The sequence below is a fragment of the Sapajus apella genome, unplaced genomic scaffold (genome assembly GCF_009761245.1).
Source record: "Sapajus apella isolate SASKATOON/1434 unplaced genomic scaffold, GSC_monkey_1.0 scaffold59, whole genome shotgun sequence".
NCBI classification, from domain to species: domain Eukaryota; kingdom Metazoa; phylum Chordata; class Mammalia; order Primates; family Cebidae; genus Sapajus; species Sapajus apella.
In genome coordinates this window covers 24403-45070 of record NW_022436999.1, presented here as the reverse complement: position 1 = coordinate 45070, position 20668 = coordinate 24403, and the positions used below count along the sequence as shown (strand labels likewise).

General features: G+C 43.9%; 1 protein-coding gene across 2 annotated transcripts; it reads left to right on the top strand.

The window, feature by feature from the left end:
• Positions 1 to 25: 25 nt before the first annotated feature.
• On the top strand, positions 26 to 12906 carry LOC116528479. Of its 2 annotated transcripts, none has more exons than XM_032245688.1 (3): positions 26 to 891; positions 12595 to 12676; positions 12743 to 12906. In XM_032245688.1, the coding sequence occupies exons 1-2, from the start codon at positions 401 to 403 to the stop codon at positions 12617 to 12619; spliced, it is 516 nt and encodes a 171-aa protein (XP_032101579.1). In that variant the 5' UTR covers positions 26 to 400; the 3' UTR covers positions 12620 to 12676; positions 12743 to 12906. The 2 variants fall into 2 exon arrangements, with proteins under 2 accessions (XP_032101579.1, XP_032101578.1); XM_032245687.1 differs by having other exon boundaries at positions 40 to 891; positions 12767 to 12906.
• Positions 12907 to 20668: the final 7762 nt, after the last annotated feature.

The following is a 20668-nucleotide window of genomic DNA, read 5'->3' as shown; positions in this document are numbered from 1 at the left end:
ACCCAGCCTACTTTTGTTTTTTTGAATACCGGTGTTTGACATTTCTCCATTCACCTTGGTTTAATATGGAAGTATTCGTGTTTTAGTTTTAGCTTTCGGATATATATGTATGAGTGTGGTATGCTGCCTAATGAATTAGATGTTGGTTCTGTCTTTACCAAAACTGGACGAAGAGCTGGCAGATGCAAAAATCAAGTGACCCAGCAAACCAGACACATTTTCTTTTCTCAGCTAGCTTACCACCTAGAAAGACTGGTTGTCAAAGTTGAAGTTCAAGAATCACGGAGGATGTTTAAAATGCAGTTTCTCAGGTTCTCACCACCCACTATAAGTTTCGATTCATTGGTTGGTAGGAGAGGGCAGAGATATTTGCAATTTTAACAGCATCCTCTTGATTGTGATGCAGCTGATTCACATTTTGAGAAACTGTACAAATAGGTACCCTACAGAAATGACAGGTGTTAAATTTAGGATGGCCATCGCTTGTACGCCGGGAGAAGCCCACGCTGGGCCCAATTTATATAGGGGTTTTCATTGTCAGCTCAAGAGCAGCCTCAGAGCCCAGATAACCTACGCCAGCACCCGGAGCGGATTCCGCCAGGTGGGAAAGGCCAGGTGGAGCGCTGGGTCCTTCCCGCAATTGTGGCTCCTGGCCGGAGGCTCCGCCCCCTTCCTCTTGGCCCCTCCCCTCTCCGTGGCCCCCCCCCTCCGCCCAGCCAACGACGCCACGACCGGAAATGACGACACCGGTGAGGGCTTTCGGGCGGGGCCTGGGACAGGCAGCCCAGGGGTCCGCGGTTTCACATCGGAAACAAAACAACGGCTGGTCTGGAAGGAACCCGAACTGCGAGCGGAGGTGGCGGCAGCAACGGCGGCGGCAAAGAAGCGTGTGTGCGTGATGGGGAGTCCGGGGAGAGAGGAAGGCGCCGTGGATATGGGCGGCCGCGGGCAGGGCCCGGCCCTTTGTCGCTGCCCTGGCCGCGGAGCCGGTGTCCTGACGGATGAGGGGCGGGGTGCGGCCGGGTGGGCCGGGGAACCCCGCGTGGGAATCCGGGAGGGGCGGCCCATTTCTCGGGCTTCGGGCGCGGCGGGCTGGAGAGAGAGTCCGCGGAGCCTTGGTGCGGAAACGCTGTTTGCTGAAAGGCGTCTCAGGGCGCAGGTGCTTTGGGCCGGGATTAGCCGTCTGGGCTGGAGTGGAGCCGGAGAAAGAGGAAGCGTCCTGGGCTGGGTCTGCTTGAGCAACTGGTGAAACTCCGCGCCTCACGCCCCGGGTGTGTCCTTGTCCAGGGGCGACGGGCACTCTGGGCGAAGTCCGCACGCCTCTCGTTCGAGGCGGAAAACGGGGTCTGATGCTTTCTCCTTGGTCGGGACTGTCTCCAGGCATGCGTGTCCGGTGCCTCTTGTGTTTGCTGGGGCTTCCCTCTCAGGTTCTTCTCACCGTGTGGTCAGCTCTGCTAGGCACATTAATCTGTAGTGACGGCTGGGATGGGTGAGAGAATTGAGGTAGCTTTTCCATAACTCGGGTGAGATTGATTAGAGTTCGATCTGCGGTGGTGGCAGAGGCTTAGAAGAAACACGAACGGGACCTGGCAACCAACTGAGGATCAGGGAATAAAGTGTAAAGTTGATTAGGAGGTTTTCAGTTTAGAACATGACAGAGACATTCTCAGAAATAAGGAAGTTAGGAGGAAGGAACTGGTTTAAAGAGGAGGGCGAGAAGTGGTTTGGAAGTGTCACTTTGGACGTGCCAGCAGGTGAAATTGTCCTGTGAACAGGACTGGAGCTGTAAACGCGAGTCAATTCCATAGATTTCCAGTTGATGTTGGAGCAGTGAAGGAGAAGTCTCACGTTAGGAAGGGGAAGAGGAGGCCAAGGCAGGCACTTAGGAACACTTGTAACGAGGGGGTGGAAGAAGAGCAAGGAGCCAGCTGAGGAGAACGAGTGTGGTTGAAGAACCACCACAGTGCAGGGTCACCAGAGCTGAGGAAGGAATGGAGGAAAGCTTCAGGAAAAGGTTGGCGGGGATTTTGAGTGTTAGGTTTGGTGTAGCGGAAGGAACCGAAGATTTAGAGCAACACTAGCCAATAGAAATATAATGTGAGGCCCGGCACGGTGACTCACGCCTGTAATCCCAGCACTTTGGGAGGCCGAGGCGGGCGTATCCTTGAGCTCAGAAGTTCGAGACCAGCCTGGTCAACATGACGAAACCCCGTCTCTACAGAAAATTAGCTGGGCGTGGTAGCGCGCACCTGTAGTCCCAGCTGCTCCCGAGGGAGTGAGGCAGGAGAATCGCTTGAACCCAGGAGGAGGAGGTTGCAGCAAGCCAAGATCGGGCCACTGCACTCCAGCCTGGGCAACAGAGAGAGAGACTGTCAAAAAAAAAATTTTTTTTTTTCTTTTGGAGAAAAGGCATACAGATTTATAGCGTGCACTTTGGGAGAACCACAAGGTGATTATCCCTATTTTAGATTTTGTAATAAACATATTATTTAGAGACGGGAGCCTCACTATGTTGCCCAGGCTGGTCTTAAACTCCTGGACTCAAGTCATCCTCCTGCCTTAGCCTCCCAGAGTGGTGGGATACAGGCACTATCCACCGTGCCTGGCCATAAACACATATTTAAAGGTAAAAAGAGGCTGGGCGCCGTGGCTCACACTTGTAATCTGCCTGCACTTTGGGAGGCCAAGGCAGGTTGACCACCTGAGGTCAGGAGTTCGAGACCAGCCTGGCCAATATGGCGAAAACCCGACTGTGCTAAAGATACAAAAATTAGCCAGGTTTGGTGGCATGTGCTTGTAGTTCCAGCTACTCAGGAGGCTGCGGCAGGAGAATTGCTTGAACCCAGGAGGTGGAGGTTTCAGTGAGCCGGGAACATGCCACTGTACTCCAGACTGGGTGACTGAGCGAGACTCCATCAGGAGGGGGAAGAAAAAGTAAAACAGGTGAAACCAATGTGAATAATTAATTTTAACACAATATACCTAACATTTTGATTTCAATATCTAACCAGTAAGTATAAAAATTTACTTGTCTTGCCCTCTAGCTAGTAAGCTTACTATCTTACTTTAGAAGATATTGCTTCTAAAGTAAATTGAAGCAATATCTGATTCAGTAGAATTCCCAATCCCATCACAGTGTGTGGTTATATAGAAGAAACCCAGTAAGTGTTGATTGAAAGACACTAATACTTGGGCCAGGCGCGGTGGCTCACGCCTATAATCCCAGCACTTTGGGAGGCCGAGGCAGGTGGATCACGAGGTCAAGAGATCGAGACCATCCTGGTCAACATGGTGAAACCCCGTCTTTACTAAAAATACAAAAAATTAGCTGGGCATGGTGGCACACGCCTGTAGTCCCAACTACTCAGGAAGCTGAGGCAGGAGAACTGCTTGAACCTGGGAGGCGGAGGAGATGGTGCCATTGCACTCCAGCCTGGGTAACAAGAGCGAAACTCCATCTCAAAAAAGAAAAAAAAAAAAAAAAAAGATATTAATACTCCTGCTTGGGTGAGAGAGTGAGAAAAAAGATATTAGTGTTTGCTTTTTGCAATGCCTTGTGTAGTTCTTAAGTTGATCAAAGCAAAAGACAGACTGCAGGCAATTCTAAATATGACCAGTGATTTACAAATTAATTAGATGTAAATAATCATTTTTTCATTAAAAATTAGTTGTATTCTATTTCCACAGAGAATTTTAGAAAATGATTTTGAGTAATCATTCCTCCCTTATAGAGTTATTGAAATTAAATAACTTATTGGGAAAGATTTTTTTATAATTATACAAAGGCATGTAGGATCATAGTCTCATATCTGTAGTTCTGAAGTCCAAAAACTCACGAAAATCAAAAGGTTTTTCATAACTAATTTGACAGCAAAATCTGGCCTAGTTATAGTCTTTATTTTCTTTTTTTTAATTTAAAAGCATTTATTTCACTATAGTGAAATAAAACTATAAATAGTTTTTATAAAAACTATAAATAGTGATTTAAAACTATTCATTTATTTCACTATAGCTTAATAATGGGTTTGCTTTCCTGCTTCTATGATGTAGGGGCATTATGTAACATCTGGTATTTGCATAGTACCTTTACAAAAATCCCAAAAAAATCTGAATACTAAACACATTTAGCCCTAAAAGTTAAAGATAAGGGATTCTGGACTTGCATTCTCAGTCTTTGTTCGTTTTTATTGCATTTTCTGAGCCAACATAACCATTTAAAAACAAGTTGCTATAGTAACTCTACAGACCTCCCCCAAACTCAGCGGCTCAGAGCATGTATTCTCTCTCAAGGTTCTGCTTCAAGGTGTAGGTCTGTGGATCAATGGGGGCAGTTCTTATTTGTATGTCTTATTCTGGGGCCCAGGCTGAAGGGGCAGTGGCTCTCCATGGTAAGCTTTTCTCCAGGCAGCAGAAGTACAAGAAGGCAAGGCCAATTCCACAAGCATAGTTTAAGTGTCTGTTTATGTCACATCTGCTAAGATTGCATTGACCAAAGCAAGTCATATGATAATGGCCAAAGACTTAGGAGTGGGTAGTAGACTGCAACCACCATGCAGCCAAGCAAACTACAGAGCCAAGCTTGTAACATCACTGAAGAGTGGTGTATTCCTCTCTTGGCCAGGCTGGGGGAGGGAGTGAATATTTGCTGAATAATAATCTAATCTACCACAGATGGTTAACAGAGGTGGAGTGGGATGGAAGGAGGAAGAAAAAAAATCACCAAATGGGATGTATCACTACCCTTGCTCATTTTAGCGTCTGCTGCGTGTTCCCAAAGCCTTTTATAGGGCTGGAGAAATGATTAGCTCCTAGTCTCTGAAAAACCAGAGGAGTCTTTTGAGGATGTATTCCTTAAGTTTTAAATTAGTTGAAAAACATTTTAAAATTAATTTCAATTATAGGCTGGGCACAGTGGCTCAACCCTGTAATCCCAGCCAAGGTGGGTAGATCACCTGAGGTCAGGAGTTTGAGACCAGCCTGGCCAACATGGTGAAGCCGGTCTTTACTAAAAATACAAAAATTAGCTGGGCATAGTGGTAGGCGCCTGTAATCCTAGCTATTCGGAAGGCTGAGGCAGGAGAATCACTTGAACCTGGGAGGTGGAGGTTGCAGTGAGGCATGATCAGGCCATTGCACTCCAGCCTGGGTGATGATGGAAAACTATGTCTCAAAAATAATGATTTCAATTATAGGTTCCAGTTTAGAGTTTGGTTACATTTACCTTTAAAAACTTAAGTAGAGGCTTTTCCAGCCCATTCATAAAATCAGAACTTGGGCTGCCTGTCAAGGGAGAAGCTTTCCAGATAACACTAAGCCTGATTAAATACTTTTGTAAAATAAAGAATAAATCGTAAGCTCATTTGACACTTGAAAATTTAGCATCCCAATGCAGATGTAGCAGAAAGTACTTGTAGCAGTTTTCTAAGTGAAAGAGAAACTAGTCAGGGGGGCAGGGAGTTGGGGAGAGAGCATGGGGAGAAATGCCAGATACAGGTGAAGGGGAGGAAGGCAGCAAATCACACTGCCATGTGTGTACCTGTGCAACTATCTTGCATGTTCTTTAAATGTACCCCAAAACCTAAAATGCAATAAAAAAAAAAAAAAAGAAAAAAGAAACTAGTCAAGTAGCTTAGAGACATTAAAACAAGCCACAAGCCCTTTATGCTAGAAATCATGGTTAAAAGTCCCCTGAAGATGTTTTTCTACAGTACAAATTTTATTTACATTTATGTCAGAGTGAAAAACGAAATTGTATCAGTAATTAAGTAACTGTTCTGTAGGAGTTTGAGGTTTAGTTGTTACACTGGGATGTAGTAAGAGAAAAAAAGTATTAATACTTTTCTGTTGGTAGTTTCTTAAATGGGGTTTTTTTTTTTTTTTGAGACTGAGTCTCCCTCTGTAGCCCAGGCTGGAATGCAGTGACTTGATCTCTGCTCACTGCAACCTCCGCCTCCCAGCTTCAAGCAGTTCTCTGCCTCAGCCTCCCAAGTAGCTGGGATTACAGGCCCCCACCACCACACTCAGCTAATTTTTGTATTTTTAGTAGAGTCGGGGTTTCACCATGTTAGCCAGGCTGGTCTCAAATTCCTGACCTCATGATCCACCTTCCTCTGCCTCACAAAGTGCTGGGATTACAGGTGTGGGCCACTGTGCCCGGCCATGAGATTTTTAATAAACTTATTTAGAGGATCTAAACATTGCTCCTGTGATAATTTCTGAAGTGCTGATGGGTAGAAGGTTTTCTGCTTAGACAGACTTCTGTTCAGCACATCTGAGCTTTCAGATTATTTGTAGTTCTCTTGGGGCTTTCTTAATTTCTTTGTATATAATAGATAAATTCTAGTTTCCCATCAGAGAAGGATTTCTTTTTCCTTTTGTCTGATTGAGCAAGGGTCTTGAGATTAAGGAAATGGCTGTCAGTGAATTCAAGTATTGTGCTTTGTCGGTTTTCAGCAGGTGACCAGACAGCAAAAACACCAAAGTAGGTTCTGTCTCTACTCCCACCTGCTCCTCAATTCAGGTCCCATGAAAGATCCTCAGTTCGAAGTAACTTCTTGTCGTCGTCGTTGACAGGGCTGAGAATGTTCACAGCGAAGAATGTTAAAAGTCTTCCAGTGTCTTTTGCCACCCTGCCTGAACAGTGGGATCATTGACCTTCATGCAGTCATCAATTGTTTTCAGCTGTTACTGGACCAAAATCAAATCTAGTTTTGCCTGTCCCTTTCTTTGTACCAGTAGAGCTTGTTTGTTCACCAGGCATGACTGAAGACGTAGCCCTGTTGCCTGCCTCCGCTTCCTACTGAGACCCATGTAAAGAGCAGATTTCCCGGGGAGGCTCACTTTGTAGCATTGTGATCTTTGGAAGCATCAAGGGAGGCACAGAATTTTGCTGGGTGAACCAGAGAAGACCTGGGCTGGGCATCAGAAGACTTGAATCCTGGAAATGGCATTTTTGTACCATTGCTCTGTAACTCTGTGTAGGCAAAATCTTTCACCCTTCTTTCCTGAGGTTTTTTTACATGTCAGCACAGATTCCTTTCCTCATGAGGTTTCTTTAAGACTCAAATGGAAGACTAGATGTGAAAAGAACTTTGAAGATAGTATTAGAAAATGCTAAAGTGTCTGCTATATTATTGATGATTTTTACAGGATTTGTCCGAGAAAGCTCCAGTATGCCCAGTTTGTATCAGCTTGTATGGTTTCTTGTAATAACTGAACAGATCCTATTAGCATAGAGTAAAAATGGAAGCTACTTCTGTTAAAATGACCATTGGCTGCAGTGGCTCAGGCCTGTAATCCTAACCACTCGGGAGACTGAGGTGATAAAATTGCTTGAGGCCAGGAGTTCAAGATCAGCCTGGGCCACATAGCAAGAGCCTTTCTCTAAAATAAATAAAAAAGTAGCCAGCTACGTTGTTTGGTAGGCTACTCCATCTGTTTGGTAGGCTGAGAGGGGAGGATTGATTGAGGCCAGGAGTTCAAAGCTACAGTGAGCTATGATTGCCATTCTACTGCAGCCTGGCAGCCTGGGTGACAGAGTGAGACTTTGTCTCTTAAGAAAAAGATTTGCATTATAGCTTATCCTTTTTTAAAAAAACATAAATACTAGGATTTTGAGATTATACTTTATACTTAGAGCAGTTTTTGAAGTTTAAGATCTCATTTACTTCTAAGTCATAGTTGTGCTAGTAATCAAATCAATTCAAAATGTCATAATCCTCATTGCTGTAAACTCCTGCAGGGCAGGTATGGAGGTTTTTTTTTTTGTTTGTTTGTTTGTTTTTTGAGACAGAGTCTCGCTCTGTCACCCAGGCTGGAGTGCAGTGGCACGATCTCAGCTCACTACAACCTTGCAACCTTTGCTTCCCAGGTTCAAGCGATTCTCCTGCCTCAGCCTCCTGAGTAGCTGGGATTACGGGCACAAGCCACCAAGCGTGGCTTATTTTTGTGTTTTTAGTAAAGACAATGTTTCACCATGTTGGTCAGGCTGGTCTCGAACTCCTGACCTCGTGATCCGCCTGCCTCAGCCTCCCAAAGTGCTGTGATTACAGGCGTGAGCCACTGTGCCCAGCCCACTTATGGAGTTTTATACAGAGGCAATGTAATGTACTCTGTGAATTCCAACCCCTTGCTTGCCAGATGTGACCTTAAGCTAGTTAACTTCTGTGTACCACATTGTTTTCATATGTAAAAGGATAAAATGAACATAATAGTTTATTAAATCTTAGTTTAATAGTGTCTGTCTCTAAGTTTTACACATAAGTAGACAGTATCATTCTTGTTTAGTGAATAATCATTTAATATTTCTAAATTTGTATAAGATTATGCTAATCTTGTTTAGTGCATGGTAATGACTTCTGCTCATTTTTAACCTGTAAGTGTAATACATTTTATTTGCACGCATTTTATTTTATTTTTTTGAGACGGAGCCTTGCTCTGTTGCCCAGGCTGGAGTGCGGTGGCATGATCTTGGCTCACTGCAACCTCTGCCTCCCAGGTTCAAGCACTTCTGTGTCAGCCTCCCAAGTAGCTGGGATTACAGGCACGAGCCACCACGCCCAGCTAATTTTTTTGTATTTTTTTTAGCAGAGATAGCGTTTTACCATGTTGGCCAGGCTGGTCTCAAACTCCTGGCCTCAAGTGATCTGTCTGCCTCGGTGTCCCATAAGGCTGAGATTACAGGCATGAGCCACCATGCCCGGCCTACTTAACTTTTTTGTTTGTGTTACCTTTTCTTTTGCTTATTTCATTTGGCTAAGACTGTCTTGTTTACTTGTTTTGTTTCTGAGGGATTATATGAGACTTCTAAGGATTTTTTAATAATGGAGTATACTTTTATTATATTGCTATTATTTTTTTAGACAGGGTGTCACTCTGTCACTCAGGCTGGAGTGTAGTGGTGCAGTCACTGCTCACTGCAGCCTTGACTTCACGGACTCCAGCAATCCTTCCACCTCAGCCTCCTGAGTAGCTGGAACCACGGGTACCCACTACCTATATCCAGCTCATTTTTTTTTTTTTTGAGACGGAGTTTCGCTCTTGTTACCCAGGCTGGAGTGCAATGGCGCGGTCTCGGCTCACCGCAACCTCCGCCTCCTGGGTTCAGGCAATTCTCCTGCCTCAGCCTCCTGAGTAGCTGGGATTACAGGCACGTGCCACCATGCCCAGCTAATTTTTTGTAGTTTTAGTAGACACAGGGTTTCACCATGTTGACCAGGATGGTCTCGATCTGTTGACCTCGTGATCCACCCGCCTCGGCCTCCCAAAGTGCTGAGATTACAGGCTTGAGCCACCGTGCCCAGCCTTTTTTTGGTATTTTTAGTAGAGACAGGTTTTCACCATGTTGGCCAGGCTGGTCATGAACTCCTGGCCTCAAGTAATCCGCCCTTCTCAGCTCCCACGGTGTGGGATTACAGGCGTGAGCCATTGTGCCTGGCCTCATACAATTTAACTACTTCACTGAAAGTGAACTTGTATGGATACTCAAAAAGTGCAGTTTCTGCTGAATACATACTTTTTTTGCATCATATTAAAGCTGAAAAATTTTAAACTGAACTGTCATCAGGGACCACCTGCATTGTGAAATCTTAATTTTGTCCATATTAAATGACATGGGCAGCTCACACCTGTAATCTTAGCATTTGGGAGGCTGAGGCAGGTGGATCACTTGAGGTCAGGAGTTTGAGACCAGCCTGGCCAACGTGATGAAACCGTCTTTACTAAAAATACAAAAATTAACCGGACATCATGGTACATGCCTGTAATCCCAGCTACTCAGGGGACTGAGGCACAAGAATCGCTGGAACCCAGGAGGTAGATGTCACAGTGAGCGAGATTGTGCCACTACACTCCAGACTTGGTGACAGGGCAAGACTCTTGTCTCAAAAAACGAACAAAAAGGGCTAGGCGCGGTGGCTCACGCCTGTAATCCCAACACTTTGGGAGGCCGAGGCGGGTGGATCACGAGGTCAAGAGATCGAGACCATCCTGGTCAACATGGTGAAACCCCGTCTCTACTAAAAATACAAAAAATCAGCTGGGCCTGGTGGCACGTGCCTGTAATCCCAGCTACTCGGGAGGCTGAGGCAGGAGAATTGCCTGAACCCAGGAGGCGGAGGTTGCGGTGAGCCGAGACTGCGCCATTGCACTCCAGCCTGGGTAACGAGAGCGAAACTCCGTCTCAAAACAAACAAACAAACAAACAAAAAAAAAACCAAAAAGGAATAAAGGTATCAATAACTCTAAATATAAATTTCTACAAAAATCTAGTTTAAAAAAAATTTTTTTTTAAATGAAACAGTCTCACTCTGTTGCCCAGGCTGAGTAAAGTGGCAAGATCTTGGCTTACTGCAGCCTCTAATTCCCAGACTCAAGCAATCCTCCCCACTCAGCCTCCTGAGCAGCTGAGACTATAGATGCATCCCCCCACAACCAGCTAATTATTTATTTTTTTGTAGAGATAGTGTCTTGCTGTGTTGCCCAGGCTAGAGACTGATCTGCAACGCTTGGCTTCAAGCACTTTATTTTTTAAGGAAATGTACACTATGTCTTCAGTTAATATTAATTTGCATTTTGCCTATCTCATGCTAGCTGACAATAGGCTGAAGGTAAGGGGAGGAGAAAGATGGACATGGTATAAAAAAGCATGTAGGATAAAGAGGAACATCATCTTGGTTAAAAATGTGTAATGATGGCTGGGCGCGGTGGCTCATGCCTGTAATCCCAGCACTTTGGAAGGCCGAGGTGGGCGGATCATGAGGTCAGGAGATCCAGACCATCCTGGCCAATATGGTGAAACCCCATCTCTACTAAAAATACAAAAATTAGCTGGGCATGGTGGCTCCAGCCTGTAGTCCCAGCTACTCGGGAGGCTGAGGCAGGAGAATCACTTGGACCCAGGAGGTGGAGGTTGCAATGAGCTAAGATTGCACCATTGCACTCCAGCTCACGCAACAGTGCAAGACTCCATTTCCAAAAAAAAAAAAAACAAAAAAATGTGTAATGATTTGAATGATACAAATATTAAGTAGTTAAGGGTTATTTTGAACTTGATACCTTTACTAGAAGAAAAGTTACTTTATGCATTTTTGATGAAAAATCGTTAGAAGAAAAGAAATAAGAATATTTAGAGGAAAGAGGATCCTGATGTTAAAAGTGAAAATGAAATAGGACATTGAGAAAATGCTTTTATGTAAATGTGTATATGGTAATGTTTTAGATACTGTAAATCAGCATTAGGTATGTACACACATTTTTCCCTTCTATATTTGAAGACTTTCTCTGAAAGGGAAAAATTGAAATCATAAAGAATTGGCTGATGGAAATTAAGATAAGCAGGCAAATGGGAATGTGGCCCCCAGGAGGGTGAACTCTGAGAGACCCAGTCATCCCTGTAAATAAGGCTGTGCCAAGATCAAAGGAGAGGGCTAAGACTGGGAGTCCGGAGTTTGCGATTCTCTCTCTCTTTTTTTTTTTATTTGAGATGGAGTCTCCCTCTGTTTCCTGGGCTGGAGTGCAGTGGCGCAATCTCGGCTCACCACAATCTCCGCCTCCTGGGTTCAAGCGATTCTCCTGCCTCAGCCTCTGAGTAGCTGGAATTATAGGCGTGTGCCACCACGCCTGGCTAATTTTTATATTTTTAGTAGAGACGGGGCGTCACCATGTTAGGCTGGTCTAGAACTCTTGACCTCAAGTGATCTGCCTGCCTCGGCCTCCCAAAGTGCTGGGATTACAGGTGAGAGCCACTGCGCCCTGGCTGAGTATGCAGTTCTTGCCAGGTCTACCCAGTTGTGTCATCTTAAGCAAGTCACTGAACTTCTCTGGATCCCCTTCTCCTTTTGTAAAATAAGCATGTTACCTATTCACACTGCCTTGGGGCATTGTGATAAGGATAAGATGAGATTATAGAATTTTGCAAAATTAGGCCGGGTGCGGTGGCTCAAGCCTGTAATCCCAGCACTTTGGGAGGCCGAGGCGGGTGGATCACGAGGTCAACAGATCGAGACCATCCTGGTCAACATGGTGAAACCCCGTCTCTACTAAAACTACAAAAAATTAGCTGGGCATGGTGGCGCGTGCCTGTAATCCCAGCTACTCAGGAGGCTGAGGCAGGAGAATTGCCTGAACCCGGGAGGCGGAGGTTGCGGTGAGCCGAGATCGCGCCATTGCACTCCAGCCTGGGTAACAAGAGTGAAACTCCGTCTCAAAAAAAAAAAAAAAAAAAAAAAATAGAATTTTGCAAAATTAAAAGTGCTAGACAGATGATTTTACAAAAATATAAAGATTAGGTTGAATTGGTCAGCACAGAAAAAGGAATGTTGAGGAGAACATTCCTTAAGATTACTCAGCTCCCTTTGCTGTAAATATGAAGTCATTAAGTATCTTTGTGGTTGAAAATATTTGGTGTCTCAAGCGGTTCTACTTACTGCTAAAGAGGTCTACCTTGAGCTTATAGTAAATTTGTCAGTTAGTTGAAGGTCATGGCAAATTAATACATTCCTGGTTTACAAATTGGTCTTACAAGTATTTGATTGGTTTAAATGGATTTACTAGGATTTAACTAACAATGGATGACATGGTAAAATCCTATTTCAGACCCAATCTGGGAGCCTGCAAGTGACAGCAGCCCTCGAGGTCCTTAGACAGCTTGGCCTGGAGGAGAACACATGAAAGAAAGGTTTGTTTTTGCTTAATGTAATCTATGAAAGTGTTTTTTAAAACAGTATAATTGTAGTGCAGACAGTTCTGTTTTTCTTTCCCATTTCAGAACCTCAAGAGGCTTTGTTTTCTGTGAAAAAGTATTTCTATACGGTTGCTCCAATGACAGAGTTACCTGCACCATTGTCCTATTTCCAGAATGCACAGATGTCCGAGGACAACCACCTGAGCAATACTGTACGTAGCCAGGTACAGTGTCAGTCTCTGAAACTGCCTTTGCCAGACTGGATTCACTTATCATCTCCCCTCCCTCCAAGAAATGCTGAGGGGGCTGAGTAGGCTTTCTCTACTTTACCAAATTTATAATATATTTGTTGAACTTCAGCTGATTGCTGGGGGACACAGGGCTGTTTAACACATAGGTGTTGATACAGTTCCTACCTAACTCACATATCACCACCTCACTTGAAGCCTTGTCCAGCTTTCCAAGGTCTGTAGCACCTCATAGTTCGTGTTGTTTATTATTTTACCTATCTTGCTCTTATTCTTCTATGGGCTGAGTCCATTTTATTTACTGTGTTCAGTACCTAACAGTTTCTGTTAGTGCTCAGTAAATATTCATTATGATTGTATAATGCAAGGATAAATGTAGAAGTTCTAAGAGTTCAAAGTAGGGAATCGGGAAAGGAGTGTAATCTGTGCTGTTGGACAAAGAGACTCTTCACCAGCTACATACACAAACATTAAATCTGACTGCAGCTCTACTAGCTAATCATTATAAAGTGAGAGCAGAGGCCAGGTGTGGTGGTGCACGCCTGTAATCCCAGCACTTTAGGGGGCCAAGATGGGTGGATTACCTGAGGTCAAGAGTTCGAAGCTACCCCGGCCAACATGGTGAAACCCTGTCTCTACTAAAAATACAAAAATTATCCTGGCTTGGTGGCGGGTGCCTGTAATCCCAGCTACTCAGGAGGCTGAGGCAGGAGACTCACTTGAACCCAGGAGGTAGAGGTTGCAGTGAGCTAAGGTCATGCCATTGCACTCCAGCCTGGGTGACGAGCAAAACTTCATCTCAAAGAAAGAAAAAGTGGCCAGGTGATGTGGCTCACGCCTGTAATACTAACACTTTGGGAGGCCGAGGTGGGTGGATCACCTGAGGTCAGGAGTTCAAGACCAGCCTAGCCATCATGGTGAAACCCCACCTTTAAAAAAAAAAAGAAAGAAAAAGTAAGGAAGGGAGGGAGGAAAGGGAAGGAAGAAGGGAGGGAAAGAAAAGAAAGAAAGAAAGGGAAAACAGACCAGACTGCATGGATGTCCTATGAGAAGGTTGGAGTATCTGTAGGATTCTTAGAGGTGTAACCAGAATAGAGGAAAACACAAGGCCAACCATAATCTATCCAGTTATACTGGGTGTGGAGTCAGATTTTCCTCTGTTAGGACCAGAGAACAGAGCTAGGAACAGTGGTGGAAGCGGAAAGCAGAGCTAGGAATAGTGGTGGAAGTTACCAGGCAGTAAGATCTGGATCAATGAAAATAACTTTCTCGTAGCCTGGCATGGTGATGCATGCCTGTAGTCCCAGCTACTCAGGAGGCTGAGGTAGGAGGATTGCTTGAGTCTGGGAGTTTGAGTCCAGCATGGGCAACACAGAGAGACTTCGTTTTTGTTTTTGTTTTAATTTTCCCACAGTTACGTTACATCTGAAAGACAATGGGCTGCCTTGTAGGCTTGTGTGTACTTTTCACTACAAACAGTCACAAAAGGCTGGAAGGCCACTCTAGTAAGTTCTGCAGAGGATTAGTCTGTGAATTCAGCAGTTGAACTAGAGCACTGAATGGCCTAGAAGTTCCTTTTACACTCTGAAGACTTAGGATCCTTCACTTTTCCCATCAGTAAAATTAGATAATTTACTAGATAATTTCAAAATTTTTTCCTAGCTGGAAAGTTTTGATGTGTCCAGAAGCTAGGATGGCCAGTTGTCCCAGTTTGTCTGACACTAGAGGTTCTAGAACACAGGACTTTCAGTTTTAAAATTGGGACAGTCCTGAGCAATAGGATCAAGTCAGTTACCCTACCAGAAGTATAATCAAACTGAAATAATTCTAGATCTGACTAACCAAGTCTTAGTCACTTAGTTGACTTTCTTGTTTAACTTCGAGTACCATTACAGTTCTATATTGTTAGTGTTCAAATAGAAGAAAACAGCTAAAGCTTTCCTCATTCCAGAGGTCAAACGTTGCCTTTAGCTTCATTTCTTTAACTCTAAGCAAATATGGTGATGAGCTGCTATGGCCTGGAAAATAGTTTTCCTTTTGTGGGCTGCTGTGCATAATCTCATTCATTAAAAGGATTTGAAGTTTGATGACAGAATAATCAGAGAGCTGAAATTGTGTTTGTTTTTTTAGCCCAAATATTTGTTTCTCATGTTTTTGTTGTGAAACGTTTCAAGCACATACAGAAAGTATGGCACATGATATAATAGGCACCCAGGTACCTATCTCCCAACTTTATTATACTTTAACATCTTATTTGCTGTTATTTTTAATAAGCTTTTTTTTTTGTGTGCTTCTATTGCTTATTGATCCTACACTAAATGAAATCCTAACTTAACAAGACTTTGCATTTAATTTGAAAAGAGACTATGTATATGACAAAAAATTTCAAATAAATGCCCCTTCCCCATTCCTTTTTCTTTTTTCTCAGGAAGTTACTATGCTAAATTGGGTATTTATCATGCTTACTATAATAAAATTGGGTGTTTATCACACTTACTATAACATTTATTTACATAAATCATATCACATGTAATACTATTTTGCATGTTTTAAAACTTTTTTAAAATCAGGTTTACTGTAATATTTATGTACATAAATAATATCACATTATAAGGCCGGGCGAGGTGGCTCACGCCTGTAATCCCAGTTCTTTGGGAGGCCGAGGTGGGTGGATCACGAGGTCAAGAGATCGAGACCATCCTGGTCAACATGGTGAAACCCCATCTCTACTAAAAATACAAAAAATCAGCTGGGCATGGTGGTGCGTGCCTGTAATCCCAGCTACTCAGGAGGCTGAGGCAGGAGAATTGCCTGAACCCAGGAGGTGGAGGTTGCAGTGAGCTGAGATTGCGCCATTGCACTCCAGCCTGGGTAACAAGAGTGAAACTCCGTCTCAAAAAAAAATAATAATAATAATAATAATATCACATTATATAGTACTATTTTGCATGTTTTAAAACTTTTTTTTTTTCCTGAGATGGAGCTTCGCTCTGTCATCAGGCTAGAGTTCAGTGGCACGGTCTTGGCTCACTGCAACTTCCGCCTCCTGGGTTCAAGCAAATCTCTTTGCCACAGCTTCCCAAGTAGCTGGTACCACAGGTGCCTGCTGCCACTCCCAGCCAGTTTTTGTATTTTTATTAGAGATGGAGTTTCACCGTGACGGCCAGGATGGTCTTGAATTCTTGACCTTGTGATCTGCTTGCCTTGTCCTCCTAAAGTGCTGGAATTACAGGCATGAGCCACTGTTCACAGCCCTTAAAACTTTATATAGTGTGTGTCTGAAAGTTGAAGAGAATTTCCACATACATGTCAGTATATGTTGCAAAAGAGACATTCCTACGTAAAATTTTAGGTATTCCTGTATATGTAGATGTATGTAGCTCTAGCATTTTTCTCTTCTCTTGTGAATATATAGAAATTATTCTGTTTACAAACATTTGGTAGGTTCAGGTTTTTCACAGTAACCGATAGTGCTGCAGTAACATACTAATTCATTAGTCTTTTTGCACTTCTGTGAGTTTCTCAAAGATAGTTGCTGTGATTGGATATATGGATCTTAGAACCATTTTAAAGATTGCTAGGATTCTTCCAGAGTGGTTATGCATCAAGAATGTATTAAAGGCCAGGTGTGGTGGTTCATGCCTGTATTACATCTATCTCAGGAAAAATAATAGAATAAAAACATGGGTGATTTCCTCCTTTCATTTTCTAAATGTTTTATAATACAGTTGTTTAATAATTTAAAAAGCTACTTTGAAAAAGTAATCTTGCTCTGTCACCCAGGTTGGAGTACAGTGGTGGAATCTCGACTGTCTGCAACCTTGACCTCCTGGGCTCAAGTGATCCTCCCACATCAACCTCTCAAGTAGCTGGGACCACAGGCGCATGCCACCATGCCTCGCTAATTTTTTGTATTTTTGGCAGAAAAAGGGTTTCACCTTGTTGCAAGGCTGGTCTCAAGTGATCCGTCTGTCTTGGCCTCCCAAAGTGCTGGGATTACAGGTGTGAGCTACCACACCCAACCTAAAATATTTTTTAATGGGCCGGGTGCGGTGGCTCAAGCCTGTAATCCCAGCACTTTGGGAGGCCGAGGCCGGGCGGATCACGAGGTCAAGAGATCGAGACCATCCTGGTCAACACGGTGAAACCCCGTCTCTACTAAAAATACAAAAAATTAGCTGGGCATGGTGGCACGTGCCTGTAATCCCAGCTACTCAGGAGGCTGAGGCAGGAGAATTGCCTGAACCCAGGAGGCGAAGGTTGCAGTGAGCCGAGATCGCGCCATTGCACTCCAGCCTGGGTAACAAGAGCGAAACTCTGTCCCAAAAAAAATATATATATATTTTTTAATGTGAGGAAAAGTCACAAAAGAGTAGTATGCCACCTGAGGAATATCTGTGGAAAGAGATCAAGCATTCAAGGTTTTCTGTTACGACTGACTAAAGTCATAGAGTTAGAAAAGCTGATATAAAAGAAACCAAAAACGGCTGGGCGTGGTGGCTCATGTCTGTAATCCCAGCACTTTGGGAGGCTGAGGCAGGTGGATCACTTGAGGTCAGGAGTTTGAGACCAGCCTGGCCAACATGGTGAAACCCTATCTCTACTAAAAAAAAAAAAATAGTCACTGGGTGTGATGGCACGCACCTGTAGTCCCAGCTACTCAGGAGACTGAAACACGAGAATTGCTTGAATCCAGGACTTAGAGGTTGCAGATCATGCCACCACACCCCAGCCTGGGCGACAGAGTGAGACTCTATCTCAAAAAGAAAGAAAGAGAGAGAGAGGGAGAGAGAGAGAGACCGACCAAAAAAGTCAGAGATTTTTTTTTCCCCCATTTATTTATTTTATTGCATTTTAGGTTTTGGGGTACAGGTGAAGAACATGCAAAATTGTTGCAAAAGTCAGAGATCTTTGAGAGCATTCTTTTTTTTTGAGACGGACTCTTGCCCTGTTGCCCACGCTGGAGTGCAATGGCACCATCTCACCTCATTGCAATCTCCCACCTCCTGGGTTCAAGCGATTCTCCTGCCTCAGCCTCCTAAGTAGCTGGAATTACAGGCGTCCACCACCATGCCTGGCTAATTTTGTATATCTTTAGTAGAGGTGGGGTTTCACCACGCTGGCCAGGCTGGTCTCGAACTCCTGACCTTGTTATCTGCCCACCTCGGCGTCCAAAGTGCTGAGATTACAGGTGTGAGCTACTGCACCTGGCCTGAGAACATTCTTATATTCTTATTGGTAATTGGAGTTTATACTATGCCCTTGTTGTCAATAAAAGCTTCAGTTATGTTTGTTAGTTTCAATTGGAAAAAAAAAAATGTTGGCTGGGCATGGTGGCTCACAGCTGTAATCCCAGCACTTTGGGAGGCCAAGTCAGGTGGATCTCTTGAGGCAGAGTTCCAGACCAGCCTGCTCATCATGGTGAAACACTGTCTCTATCAAAAAATACAAAAATTAGCCAGGCATGGTTGTGCGCCTTTATAATTCCAGCTACTTGGGAGGGTGAGGCAAGAGGATCATTTTCAAGGTTCACCTAGGAGGCCAAAGCTGCAGTTAGCTGAGATCACACCACTGCGCACCAGCTTAGGTCACAAAGTGAGGCCCTGTCTCAAATAAATAAATAAAAATAAACAAAAAACAAACCTATAAGCTATTTAAAAGACCTTGAAGGGAAACAAAATAAGAGGCAGATCTTAAGTTAAATCTAATCTGCAGGTCCAGTCAGCCTTTGACAGTGTTCCTGTACTGTTTATATAAAGAATTTGTTTTTCTCAGTTGTGTTAAAGTGGAGTAAGGCAAAAAAGAACTTAAAATCTTGCTGGACGAGGTGGCTTATGCCTGTAATCCCAGCACTTTGGGAGGCTGAGGTGGGTGGATTGCCTGAGGTCAGGAGTTTGAGACTGGTCTGACCAACATGGTGAAACCCTGTTTCTACTAAATACAAAAAATTAGCCTAGCATGGTGGCACCTCCCTGTAATCTCAGCTACTTGAGAGGCTGAGGCAGGACAATTACTTGAACCCGGGAGGCAGAGGTTGCAGTGAGCGGAGATTGTACCATTACACTCCAGCCTGGGCAACAAGAGTGAAACTCCATGTCAAAATAATAAATCAAATAAAATAAAATCTCAATGACCTCCAGAGAAACATACTAGCTTTTGCATGAGTAAAATCTTGTAGGCACAAATCTTAATAATATGTTAAGAGACTTTAGGCTTAAGCCTAACACAACAGCCCCACAAATGTTCAGTATTATCTCTAATCAGTTAGGTCAGCTGTTTTAGGAAATGACAGACTTTCTTGGCATTAGAGGAATGGTTAAACCTCTAACTCCAGGGAATCACAAAGCTTGGTCAAGTGCTGAATGCAATTCTGTGTGTTGTTGGAAACACGTTCCCTATGATTAATAAATGTTTTCAAGTTTTCCACTTAACTTGCCAGTTCTTTGGTTAAACCACTCTTCTAGTTCTGTCCTACAGAGCAGGCTTAGAGCCCCACATTTCTAATTGTAGAAATCCAAACAGTATACATTAAGTCTTTTTTTTTTTTTTTTTTTAAGATGGAGTCTTGCTCTGTTGCCCAGGCTGGTGTGCCGTGGCATAATCTTGGCTCACTGCAACCTCTGCCTCGGGTTCAAACAATTCTCCTTCCTCAGCTTCCCAAGTAGCTGGGATTATAGGCACTTGTCGCCATGCCCAGCTAATTTTTGTATTTTTAGTAGAAATGGAGTTTCACCTTGTTGGTCAGTCTGGTCTTGAACTCCTGACTTCGTTGATCCACCCATCTTGGCCTCTCAAAGTGCAGGGATTACAGGTGTGAGCTACTGCACCCGGCCCATTAAGTCTTAAAGGATTAATATATTTTCATTTCTTTTCTTTTTCTTTTTTTTTGAGACAGTCTTGCTCAGTTGCCCTGGCTGGAGTTCAGTTGCGTGACCTTGGCTCACTGTAGTGTCCGCCTCCCAGGTTCAAGTGATTCTCCTGCTTCAGCCTCCTGAGTAGTTGGGATTCCAGGAGTGTGCCACCGCACCTGGCTAATTTTTATATTTTAGGTAGAGACCGGGTTTCACCATGTTGGCCAGGCTGGTCTCGAGCTCCTGACCTCAAGTGATCTACCCACCTTGGCCTCCCAAAGAGAGCTACTGTGCCTGCCAATACATTTCTTATAAATATTAATTATTGAAAACATTTATTTTAAGTCAATATTCAGACTATAAATACATCAACATAATTGAATACGTTATAACCACGTAGTCATGTTAACTGCCTACGTGTATGCATGAGATATTAAGGGAAAGGGGTAGAATATAATGTTTGCAAACACTTGTAACTGTGTATACATTGAAAAACATTAGGATTTTGGGGTGTTGTAAAAATAAGTTTCTGGCCAGGTACAGTAGCTCACACCTGTAATCCCAGCATGTTGAAAGGCCGAGGGGGGCAGATCACTTGAGGTCAGGAGTTCGAGACCAGCCTGACCAACATAGTGCAACCCTGTCTCTACTAAAAATAAAAAAAATTAGCCAGGCATGGTGGCAGGTGCCTGTAATCTCGGCTACTCGGAGGCTGAGGCAGGAGAATCACTTTAGCCTGGGAGACAGAGGCTGCAGTGAGGCAAGATCATGCCACTGCACTCCTGGGCAACAGTGTGAGACTCCGTCTCAAAAAAAAAAAAAAAAAAAAAAAGGCCAGGCGTGGTGGGTCAAGCCCGTAATACCAGCACCTTTAGAAGCGGAGGGGG